Source organism: Centruroides vittatus, unplaced genomic scaffold, assembly GCF_030686945.1.
Source record: "Centruroides vittatus isolate TY-2023 unplaced genomic scaffold, ASM3068694v2 contig_864, whole genome shotgun sequence".
Classification (NCBI taxonomy): Eukaryota; Metazoa; Arthropoda; class Arachnida; order Scorpiones; family Buthidae; genus Centruroides; species Centruroides vittatus.
In genome coordinates this window covers 429599-442988 of record NW_027122564.1, presented here as the reverse complement: position 1 = coordinate 442988, position 13390 = coordinate 429599, and the positions used below count along the sequence as shown (strand labels likewise).

General features: G+C 32.8%; 1 protein-coding gene and 1 pseudogene across 1 annotated transcript in view; both read left to right on the top strand.

The window, feature by feature from the left end:
- Positions 1 to 1727: 1727 nt before the first annotated feature.
- Positions 1728 to 2480, top strand: LOC136982820 (uncharacterized; annotated as a pseudogene).
- Positions 2481 to 3514: 1034 nt separating this feature from the next.
- Positions 3515 to 13390, top strand: part of LOC136982828 (zinc finger CCHC domain-containing protein 7-like) — a 36372-nt gene continuing 26496 nt past the window's right edge. Inside the window, exons 1-2 of the mRNA XM_067279358.1 lie at positions 3515 to 3576; positions 8588 to 9257. Coding sequence (XP_067135459.1) covers positions 8630 to 9257 — 628 coding nt within the window. The 5' untranslated portion in view covers positions 3515 to 3576; positions 8588 to 8629. The remainder of the gene's footprint in view (positions 3577 to 8587; positions 9258 to 13390) is intronic.

The window sequence follows — 13390 nt, the reverse complement described above, 5'->3', positions numbered from 1 at the left end:
GGGTTAAATGTCCAATCCGAGAGTCTGTCACAAATCGATAAATTCTTTCCACTTGACTGGCGTCTGCTTTAAGGATGTACTGTGCCAGAGGATCTCTTTCTCTCAAAATATATGCCAATTTTCTTGTCAAATTACTCCGCAATGTCTGCAAAATTAAATCAAAGATTAAATATTTCGCCAAAGAAAGAATCGAATTAAGAGAACGCGCAATCTGCCAAAACCTGCACTTACCCAAATATTGGCTATCATATCCCTGATTGCAATATTGCTGAAAGTTGTTTGAATAAACATCGGCTTTGGATTTCTCGCCTCTGCCAAAACAACAGCAAGTGAAGTTCCAGTTTATTTTGGACTTCTCTTTATTTTCTGGTGGACCTCTGGACATTGCGCGCTGTAAAGTGGCTTTGATTTCCAGTTGCTTTTCGTACTCCACGAAAGCCTGTTTGAGTCTTGCTAGCTTGGCTTTGTCCCAATAAATCTCGGGATTCTCGCGCTCTGTAGGTTCGAAAGGCTCCCAAGACTCTGAAGAAGACTCTGAAGAAGGCCCACTGACGCCTGGATCCTTCTGACACTCCGAAGACCCTGACGAAAGTCCTCCATCTTCTGGAACCTTTGGATTTTCCGAAGATTCTGGCGGAAGTCCACAGACTTCTGCCTTTTTCTCTCTCTCTTCAACATTCTCTTCACTCGGAGGTCTTCGTCCGAAGATCCTTCCAATCCACTTCCAAAAACAATTCTTTTTTTCACTCATTCTTTTGAAAACTCGCAAGAAAGCTCAACAACAAACAAAAGCGCTTCGAAATAATCGAAAAAGAAAGATTGTTGGCGCGCGTCAACAATTGTTACCTGTTGTGCGCAGAACTTAATTAATTTTAGAAATTCCGTTTTATACCTTCACAAGGACATTTACAATTTTTTAACACAAATCAACAAATTTTTTCCAACAATTTCAAAAACAAAAAAAAAATATTTTTCTAGAGAAACAATCACAAACAAGAAGAAATTGTGTATTTTCATAGCTCTAAGAACATAAACCTTTTTTCAATATCTCTGAACGACAAGGATACAATTGATATACCCTCCTTCTAAATAGCGCCACTTTCCTAAAGCAGCGGTCCCCAAGTAGGGGTCCGCGTATCCTCGAGGGTATGCGAAAAAATAATTATGGCAGATACACTGTAAAAAATATTCGGATTCTGCGTTGAGGCCTTTGGTGACGTCATGGCACTCGATGCTTAGTTTTAAATAACGGAGGAAAACGGATATAATTGAGAATTCAAGGACGCGACGGCTTCTTCTCCCGAAAGTTCCAAGTAAAGGATCTATTGTTGTGTGTGTGTTTCGTGCAGTGGTGCAGCTAGGGTGGGGAAAGTAGGGCACGTGCCCCGGGCGCCTTTCAAAGGGGGGCGCGCAAAATCACCATTTATTAAATTTAAAAACCAAAATAAACCAAGTAAATACACACACAACCGCCGTAAGGAACGAGTTAAATTTAGTGTATTTACTTTATATTATCGGGTTTCGTTGTTGTATATTCAAAATAAACTAATTCATATCAAACAATTTCGTTCGCGACTCGCGCTTCGCTAATGAGCGAGAGGGAATGAATGGTGCGTGCAGGCGGTGCATTTGCAGTGTTGTCCTACGGTTTTCTGACGTTGTTAGGATTTTGGGACGATGTACTCGCTCCCATTGACCGTGTCCAAAAGCGGCTCTAGGACCCTACTATGAATTTTTATAATGCTGCCTTGGACATAAAAGCCTTCCGACACTATTTTTCAAATGAAGGAGAGAGGTTAGTTAATGAGGCATTAAAAAAGAGGATTTAATATTTGTCAGGAATGGGATGTAGCCACGGAAAGGCGTCGAAGGAGAAAAAAATGTATTGCTGGAGAGAGAGAGAGCGTCGGACGCAGTGTTGATCACTAAAGAAGAAATGGAACGAGTAATGAAGGGACCTCGGGATCGTATTCTGTGTGAAATAAGTGAAAGGTTTACTCGTTTGCATGAAAGTGACGCCAGATTTGGATTTCTTCTCGCTGTTAAAACGACACTGACGACTTCGACGATTTAAAAAAGAAATGTAATTTCGAGATTTCTATGGTTACGATGTTAACGGGGAACAGTTTTATGAAGAAATATTGGATGTTCGAATGCTAACATCTACAAGAAAAAACGTCAACATAAAGAAATCTGAAGAGTTACTTGAATTTATTTTACAGTACTGGAATGAAAGTGTATTTCCGAATCTTCGTATTTCCATTCAAATTCTGCTCACAATTGCAGTATCCATCGCAAATTGTGAGCGAGCTATCAGTAAGTTAAAATTAATACTTTCGTATTTGAGGGCTACAATGGGTCAAGAAAGGTTATGCGACCTAACTTTGCTCGGTGTAAAGCGAGAAAAAACGGAAAAAACTGATTCCGAAAACATCATCGATATCTTTGCGTCGCAGAAGGCCAGGAAGCTGCAATTGTAAGTGTAAAGGATTTACGGATTCACTTTCGTTATAAAATAGAAAATAAATATGCTTTGTAAGTAAGATTTATGACTGTTTTATTTAGTGTATGTTTTTCATATCAAGATAATTTACGAAGGGGCGCAACTTTGATGCGTGCCCTAAGCGCCATTTTCGATTGCTACGCTCCTGGTCTCGTGCCCATCTTCGTTTCCGTCTCCCGACCTCGGATCGACATCTTTCCATCAACGGAAGTCGACCGCATCGTCCCGGAGTCGTCGAGACGTCGAGGTAACTGGCCATTCGCGACCAGGGACACTCCTTCAAAATGGAACTATCTTGAAAAGGAGAGGAAGACCCAGTGGCCGCTGCCGACGTAGAACTTCCAAGATCGCGGCTTGTAAGCTTCTTTCATGTCAAATAAACGGTTTCTTGTAACCGTAGAGTCTGTCTCAGTGCCGATCGCCCACATACGACCCTTCGCGACTGCTTGACCCTCTTGACATAGTTTGCACCCTGCCGGCAACCTTACAGTACGCTAAAATAACCAAACTTTTAATATGGTTTTCATTTTAATGTTTGTCCTCATACGGGCAACGCCGGATCTGTTTGCTAGTTTGCAAATAAAAATTTATATCCTTTTAAAATACTGGAGCATCATTTGTATTAAAAAAATAATCCCGAACTTCAGTCTGGAAATTCAAAAAATTTAAACGAATATTTTTTAAATTAGTAATTAATTTTTATGGTCATCTTTATATGGTTAATAAACTACCAGTTTATAATTTTTAAAGTACTAATTTTATTACTATTAAAATATTTAACTGAATCAAAATAAGTGTCGATATAAACATTAAAACAGACGTTTCTTTTGAGTCACCGAACCTGTAGTGAATGTAATAACAGACATTATCGGTGCCGAAACAGTAAAAAAAAAAAAATTACCATTCAAATTTAATTTAAATTAATTAAAGTTAAACATCGTAACAAAATAATACAATTAAATTTATTTAATAATTTAAAGAATTATTTTTGAAGAAATTTATAATCTGGTGGGTGGCAACAATTAAATGTCAAAGTTTTGTTTACGTTCGCCATTCGTGTCGTAAGTAATCTGGTAGGTGATTATTATATATCGATGTTTGAATTTCTATGATGCTATTTATATGGTAAATAAACAAAATAACGATTTAAAAACGAGAGCAGAGATGATAATGCTTCTCATTCTGAGTTTTATTGGAGTAAAACTTTTCACGAAGTGTAAACCGATTTTATTTGAAACATTTCAAATTCCAACATTGAATCAGTTTATTAATCCATTTCATTCGTTAACAGCAGGTAATTGGCTACTTTGTAATCAAATCGGAAGTAGTTATTGTGTTATGTATGTATTTAATTGGTTAGTAAATCTGCTATTTTTAAAATCATCAAATCAAATTAGTTGATTCTTTACAGTAAATAATTAGTGAGAATATATTTAGTAAATCCAGTTCAATAAGTTAATAAATAATCATGTTTAAAATCTCTACATTAGGCAGGTGCATACATAAATAAATGACATAAAAGTAACTTCTACTATATGTTATATAATATAAATTATGAAATAACTGGTATTATTCAGGTTTATGATTTTTTGGTTATGTTATTGAAATTCTAACTTTTAATCGATTAATGGTTGTGCTTCTGTCTGATGACATCAATTTTTCTTTTTATTTAAACCTATATATCTACTTCCATAATTGCATTATTAACCAGGCTACTTTTTGACATCAGTTCGCTTTCAGCTTCAGAATTTTTATTATTGTAATGGATCTTTAGAAATTTGGATAAAATTCTGATGAAAGCTTTGAAGATGTGACAAATGTGATGGCAATTTTGATAGAAAATTTGTTACAGAGAGATTAAAATGTCTTGATTGCAGCAGTAACCTTTAATAAAATATCTATTTCCACTTAATGATTTTTTGCTTTTTCAAAGTTGGATTTGTACTTTTACACTGTAGTAGTTTAACATCTAGATTTAGCAAGGTAGTGTTACTTTCCAAAGTTTTTATTCCTTCAGCAGCCCTATTTATAAACATCTTTTATTGCTTTTAGAAAGATTTATTTATATTCATTTGTTTTTCCAAGTAATGACCACAAGATGAAATGATTTATGCTATCAAATGCATATTTGAAATTAACAAATACAGCATATAATTTCTTCTTTTTTTGTTTGGTTTTTCTTGCATTAAATCATTTAAAATAAAGATATGACCTAAATGGGAAAAATTAGCTGTACTTTGCGGCCGGATGGCCGAGCGGTCAAGGTTAGCAGCCTGCCGCCCTGGGGGACCCGGGATCGAATCCGGACGGGTCGAAAAATCCCCAGGAATTTTTCGGGGGGTGGTCCGTCCAGATATGTCGGTCCCCGTCCCTCACCACCCGGCCGCCCCATTGTGGGCCTGGCCGAACCCATAATGGGCTTGCTGTAAGAGGCCCTCTTAGTGCCCACTGGGCGGAAAGAGTTACAAAAAAAAAAAAAAAAAAAAAATTAGCTGTACTTGTACTTGACTTATTCAATTCATTTGATCTGTTGAAATATTTTACTGATTACAGAAATCAGCAGTATTGGATGACCTAAATCACCTTTACAGTTAATTAGCAATAGCTGTTTTATAAAATGGTATCAAAATTTGCAAAAGTTCTTTTAATTTCATTAAACAATTCTAACATCATTAAAAATTCATCAAATAAACATTTGTAACATTCTACTGTAATGTGATCTATACTAAGTGATTTAAGTTTAAATTTAATTGAAGTAAAAGATACATTACATTCTGATTTTACTTTATATATTACATCATTAGTATATGCAACATTTAAGTCCAAAGAATTGAGTATAAAGGTTTGTAAGTTTACATTGGAACAAAACTTTCTAGAATAATATGAGAACCAATCAATATCCTTTATCATAGTGTGCATTTTTCATTGTCTTGATTGTTCTAGTTATGAAACCTGGTAAGATTTCTGCTTGATCATGGGTAATCTCCTATTTGAATCTGATGCTTCACTGTGGCAACAATTTGCCTTTGACCTTCTGATGACTTCCAATAGTACTTCTGAAGCAAATAAGGTTTCATATTCTGAGAATAGAATCAACAGATCAGTCAACAGTTCAGGTTTTATATTGACATCAAATCATTAGTTGAAACAGCTGTTGATTATTGGTTCATCAGCAAGATAAAAACAATTCTCTCTATAATGTGAGGTAGTGGTAATTGCCAAATACCAGATGTCAATCATTGAGAATTGTGGACAATGATATCGCTCTGCATGTAATCAAGTATTGCTTAAGATAGTTAATGCAGATATTAGCAAAGACAATGATTGCCTGTAAAATGAATGAATCTATAAGGTATTAGTTTTTCTTTAGGAAATTGTGGCTGAGGATTAGTTTATCACTACAGTATTCCAATATCAAAATCTCAACAGAGATGGTCAATGAATTAGCCTGCACTTGGACAGTACATTGTTCAAGGATTTTCAGTGATGCCCTGATCGTACCAAAAATGGCTTGCCACATCAGAGTCAATATCTTGTGTAATTTAACACACAGGATGTTGGCCATTTCTGAACTGCTACTCCAGTGTGCATGAGGGATTGAATGTTATGTACAGTACATTGACGACGATAGAAAAGAATTAACAATATGGAAGTGTTGTAAGAGGATTTCAACCAAGTGAGGTTACCTTACCTTTTGAGATTACTGTTGTTAGTTTAGTTTTTCAGCAATGGATGACTAGATGACAAACAACAGTTAATAGGTTCCTGAGGCAGATTGAACAGCAATTGATGGCAACGTATAGGTGATTGACAGCTCATGGACCGGAACTATATGGTCTTTTCAGGTGTTAGGGGTTGTCCAGACTCCAGAACTCCTCAATAGCAAGAATTAATATGGTGAAAGAACTGGTCAGTCTTTGCTGGGTAATGTCTCAGCAATAGTGTTGGTTGCATCTTGCTGTCCACAGTTAAAGCAGATGGGAATTCAATTGGCAGTTTGATAGATGTCTGTGCAACTTACTTTGGGAGAACACTTCACCAACAATGATTCTTTGTTAGTGAAATGTACTGAGGCAGCCTTGCGATTGGTTTCCACCATCAAGAAAAATATAGTAGTAGGTGTGGATGCTGTGAATATTAATCTTGTGTGAACCGTCTTTGTAAGCCAACCCGAAATGCATATTAATAAATAAACAAAGTTTCCCTAACCGATGCTGTTCGAGCGTCTACCAATATCATTACTTGGCTTACAAAGACGGTTCACACAAGAAAAATATAGTTTAGTAAGATCCTCTCAGATCAGCATTATCAGCTCTCTCCTTTATCTCTGTTTGCCATAGCCATGTTTGGATGCTGACAAAAAATTTTATGATGTTCACTTAACATTGGGAATTTTCAACTGGCAGCAGGATAATATAAATTCAACTGTAGTTGAAATTACATTTAAGAAATAATAATCCAGGATACTAAAGTTCATTAAAAACACAAACATAGGCTATTTAAAATGGTGTCTTGACTTGTCCTTTTTCACTCCAGGAACCAATCTAAAGAAGATCCTGGTGTGAAGAAGGACAAGTAAAGACACCATTTTGTATAGTCTACATTCATGTTTTTAATATAGTAGAAATATTGATGGAAGGATATTAAATATTTGATTGTTTCCTTTATCAGATGTTCCAACTTCTCATTGTGGGGTATATTTGAGTTAACTATTTGATATTGGACAAAGATTTGCTATCCTTGGTTGCCTCCTGAGCTCAGGTCTCCAAATAATGTATTGTCATGTATGCTCTCTTGACAGGCCTTGATGTCATGAAAACATTGGAATGTTATACAGTTGCTGATTTGGCTCTAGTAAATCAATGTAAAACTGTTCTCTCTAGAAAGAAATAGACATTATCTCCCTCTTTATCTTGAAACTTTTCTTGTTGTATCTGTAACCCTCTTGTATTTCATTCAGCAATGAATATTTCAACAGAATATTCCAATATGTATATTGCAGAATATACATATTGGCTAAACGACCAACATCTGCAGACTGGTATTCAGATCTATGCTTCATTTGCTTGAAACAGCTTTGGATTCATTAGCCATTTCAATTTGATCTGAGTTGGGTTGTTGAGAAGTTGATGAAAGATTGAACTTTTGATTTAATTCCTGTAAATGATGACTTTTGTAAGGTATATCCATGATTATTTTTCTTCTGGTACTCCTGTCATATTGTCCTGTCCTTCCAAAATATCACAGGATAAAGGATGGCTTTTCAAAAACATAACAGATTTTAATAAAATGATTAGAAGTAACAAATAATCAAGTAGGTTTCAATAATTTTATCTAAACTTTAGAAATCAGAAAGAATCAAACAACAACAAAATGCATTCTAGAACTCAATTGTCAAAATGTATTTTTGCATTGAATGTGTTTTAGTTTTTTGCATAATGATACAGAAATGAAGAGAACAAAATTTATTGTCTTCATCCTAAATTTAAATTTAAAAATTTCTTTAATATACTTAATTGCCAGGACAGTAATACAATATAATAATAATCACAAATTAGAAGTAACAATAAATGTCTTTTTATTTTGTCTTTTTTCAACATTTCGGGAACAAAACAGCTTTCATGGTGGAGTCAACTTTTTATTTGAGACTGTATATCTGCCTTGATATGTGGAAATGTTAAAAAAGTTTCAGCACAATCATAAAAATCTATTATGAGATGTTGAAAAAGGAGAAAGATAGAAGTAACAATAAAGGTCTTCATAAGTTGTGAATAAAAAAATTTATTTATTTATTTCTAATCATGGCTTTCAAAACTAATTGTTTTATGAGCAATGAGAGTTTATATCAAAATTTTATTATGATTAGTTAATGGCTCAGTTTATAAAATTAACTTTTAAATGTAGTTTACAATAACTTGTCATTTTAGAGAGTCAATCATATAAATTTTTAAAAACATTAATACTACTCATCTAACACTACTAAAATTTTTAAATGATCTTTAATAATTCTACTGATCTTACATTAATCTAATTATCTGTTATATGCTTACATTTTTTTATATTTAATAATGTTGTATTTTTTAGGAACTGCTAGTTCCAAGACATGAATTTTTGTATGAAGATAAAATGTGGAGATATCCATATAGAATAGAAAGCATGGGCCGACAATTTTCATTTCATGAAGAAGCTTCACTTGTATATTACAATCCTGGTATCTTGGTTCATGTAGATGATAACCTTTATCAAAGAAATGCAATAAATTTTGCAAATTATAGACAATATGCATATCCAGGTGCTTATAAAAGATATCCAGATTATTATTACAGTGGTGTTAGAGAACAAAGGAGATTTTATCCCAATCCTTATTTACCAAATCACTTAACACCAGATGATTTTGAAGATGATCAACCTCCAAGAAAAAGATTAAAAATAGAAAATGGTTCTAACATCTATAATAATGACTTAAATTATATAACCAACAAACATAAAATTTATGATCAAGAACAACAAAGTAATGAAACTGTAATACAAAATCCACAGTTTGCCAAACAAACATTAGATCCTCTAAAATTGAGTGAACAATTACAAAAACATTTTGGAAAACCATCTTCATTTTCTCATTCTACTGTGAACTCATTTGACGAAACTAATTTAAACCATTCAGTTACAGAGAATCATAATAGTGGATTGTTGGTAGAACAAATGAAAGAAATTTATGACACACTTATTGCAAAGGATGATCCAAAAAATTCAGGTAAGTTTTTATGTGTACAGTTAATATTTAGTGTTAGTTAATATACAATAGAATTTACTTATTGCAATCATTTTGGGACTCGCCTATAACAGATCAATTGATAACATTATGGTATATAAATAAGATTTCAATTAGTATAAGTTTTGATTTTATCGACTCTGACGTTAAAAAGACATGTTCAAGTTATATATTTTTGAAAATCTCAGCACAGTGTGACTAGAGGATTTGGTGAAAAAGGCACACAATTTGAAAAAAGTCTCTTAATGATCAGACTGGCATGATGTTCATAACATCAAAAGGGATCTTCTAACAAAATAAAGGTTTTTTTTTTTAACTTCTAAGAATCTTGTTACTTCATTTGTGACCTCAGACAAAGCTTACATGTTAACTGAATTAAGAAATGCCAACATAAAAACTAGTTAGAAATGTAATCACACACAAAATTTAAATTACAAACAAATGAAATTCATTGACAATTTCAATTTAAAAGTTTCTTAGTGTTGGGCCATTAAATTATTAACATATTTACACAATTCTTTCAAAGTTCCTTTACTTAAAAACTGTTTAACAACTACTAATTGCTCCCATCCATTCCTGTAGCAAATAAATTACCACATATATTGGTGCTTTAATGAATATAAATTATTTACATTAGTAATAAATATTAGTTTGCTTAATGATGTTTATTATTAATATAAATTAAGAGACAATATTGTAAAATATAGTACTAAACTTAGAGTAATTACACACTTATTAGTGAAGTAGGCATTTAAGGCAATGTTATAGTGTTACTAAAACTTTTAGTCCTTTGAGCAACATATGGTAAAGGGTCCTCTAATACTTAAAGCCTAGTCCCTCTACATTCATGTTGGTATAGGACTCTATAAACGAAATTTTTAAATTATTAGAACATATCAGTAGCTATATTAAAAATCTCTTTTGTTGTAAATAAATTTAATATCAAAGAAACATAACAAAAGTAATCTAAAAAAAGATTTTTTTAAACAAAATAAAAATTATTAGTTATTATGAAAAAATAAAACAAAAATATTACAAAGTGACAAAGGAATAGAAAAATAATCACAGCAATCACATAATGTTTACAGCTAATATTGTGGTTACATAATTGGATTAATGAATAAATAATATAAATATGCATCTTATGTCCAACAAAGTAAAATTATTTTTGTTAAATATATTTTATATAAATGATGCCATTAGACAACATATACTTTCTTGTCACATTACTGGCTAACTACAACCAGACCATGTTGTTTTTTAAAAAGAAAAGTGCACATTTCCATGTAAATAATAAAATAATTTTAAAAACAAAATCATATTCATAAATTTTATTATTATTATTATTATTATTTGTATAATGTTATAATATAATTTAAGATGTTGTCATTTTTCAATTGTACAAAATGACAAGTGTAATTGAAAAAACAAACTATAAAAACTATCTGAAATAATATTAAATAAATGTATAGGCTTATTATTTAATTGTTTCTATTCACAAAAACAAAAATATATTACAATATTTCTTATATAATTAACAAAATTCTTATATTTATGCCATTGTGTAGAAACAGTGCCCAGAACCCAGTCTTGGTCTCCTTATGTCATGGGTCTGTAGACATTGCACAATAATAATTACGCCACTGGAACAATGTCCTAGCTTTGGTCATAAATAATGTTATATTTTTGTGTTAGCTGTAAAACGTTTTAACTGTATGAACTAATATCTATTTAAGATACATTGTCCATTATTTGATATGACAGTTTTACCATTGTTGAACCAGGTTTTTTTTATTCCTCTTATAAAATTAAATTGATTTTGGCCAAAAACAAAAAATTATAGGACAGTGTATAGTTGTACTTGAACTAAAGCTTTTTCTCTTAGATATTGTATAGAGATCAGAAGAGGTGATAATCTGTAAGTGCTCAATCTGTGAGGTAAAATTTTCCAAGGTCTAAATAAATAACGACTAACCCGTTACAAAGCTATACATCCACAAGAGTCGAATTTTCGGGCTAGAGTTGGCTATAATAAATAAATAATTAATAAGACAATTTGGCACTAGAGCTTGGCGTTAGGCGCCATCTCTTACTAAACTTAATAATTTTCATTTTCCAAGGTCTTTTAAGTTTTTGCTGGATGGCTATTACAACCAGTGGTTTAGCATTGTTATAGAACAGGGATGGGCTACTTATAAGTGTACATGCTGAAATTGCCAAAACTATGATACAAAATTTTCTCATATGCCAACCAAAATTTTTGGGAGCATATTATTATTTAGTGTCTTTTAAGTATCGTGAGCACCTTTTCAAAGAATCAAAATCCACATGTAAACACAATTTAGAAATGTGATTAAATTCTTTATGAATACAAAAAAATATATAAAATAATAGGAAAGAAATTCCTCCATGTCTGGCTGCCTGGTGAATGATGCAACAACTGAACAGGATAAATCTTGTAACTCAGTATACTGCAGAGATCTTATCTTGGAAACAGAATGTTTATTTCATTTTCTTATTACTTTATACACAAACGGTTGATAATGTTTGTTTTTTTTTGCATTTTTATTTAGTATAATACTATTCAATAAAATTGTATTCTATTAAGTTACAATATACAACTCAGTAAAGATGTTGGATATTTATTTTCTAAGGTAAGCCATGTGTTGTAAGGAACTGAGTCCGAACCTTATTTTTTATTTTATTATTATTTCCGTTTTATTATCTTTTTGTTTGGGGTTTATGTTTATTTAGGACGAAGGTTCCCCACCACTCTCTTGTTAGTAATGAAAAATGAAGATAAAACAACTCACGGAGAAATAAGCGCCGAAGGAAAAATCTTGCGCACTTGCGCTGCTCGGCGGAAGTAACAGTCCACAGAAAAAAAAATGGAGGGGGAGTCCCCACAATCACTAGTAGAGAAATACTTGATAAACCGTCTTAAACATCCCAGAAAATTATGATAAATATTTTGTAAACGGTTTATAAGCTTTGTCGGAAACTTAAAGCTGCCAGAACAGAAAGTTAATGTTAGCAACTAAGTATGTAAATAAGGGGAGTAACCCAGCTCAAGTGTGACGTCACCTCACAGTATAAAACCCATACGTTAACCGAAGAAGGAGAGGTGATTTCCAAACCGAGGTGAATTCCAAATTGAGGCGACGTTGAGAGCGAGGTAGATTCGAAAGCGAAGTATTTTCTGATAGAAGTCCAGATTGATAATTGGATGATCCAAGGTGTTAAAGAGGAGTTCGATTGACGATTTGACGATATCGAAAGTATTGAGGAAATAGTTTCTTCGTATAGTGAGGTGACGGATAGACGTTTAATTAGTAAGAGATTTTGTTCATAGTTTCTAAGTATTTGATTGTCGAATTTCAAAGGGGAAATTACTATTAAGTTAAGCTAAGTAGCTGAGTTTATTGTCGGGTTGACTTGTTGATTTTCGTTAATAAATTTTGTTTGGATTATTGACATTTGTACGTAGTACGTTCTAGTTGCTAATTAAATATATTTGAACTTTTGATCTGACTTGATATTTATCGTTATTATTACTAATCTTTCGGTGCACGCTTAAAAGCCCAGGCCTGGCAAACTAATCTCGAATCCGCGTAAAGTACCCGTTAGGTTAACGGAAGTTTCACCGACCGTAATTATAGTCGGTTTCCTAAGATACTAAAATTAAGTACTTTACAGTGTATCAGAAAAATTGTTGGCATGCCACATTTGGCATCATGCCAAGGGTTGCCCATTCCTGTCATAAGTAAGATAATTTCTTTTCTGTTTGCCAGATATGGATATTTTTTTTGAATATTTTTCTTTATTCTTGCTGTTGACAGTGCATTTGGTTAGAACTAATCAGCTGAAAATGAATTATTTCCTTATATCCCATCATACAGATAGCAGTAGCTTTTTTGGATGAAGTAATGGTGTAGCCTTTGAATTCAGCCATTGTTTTTTTATGTATGACAATGTAACTTCTCATCTCTGGTAATTAGTTTGTCCAGAAATAGTGTTTGCTGATTCAAAAGAGAGGTACCTATGGATACTCTATCCCAGTGGTCAGCAACCTTTCAGAGGTGTTGTGCTGAACGTAAGTTATAGTGTTATTCTGA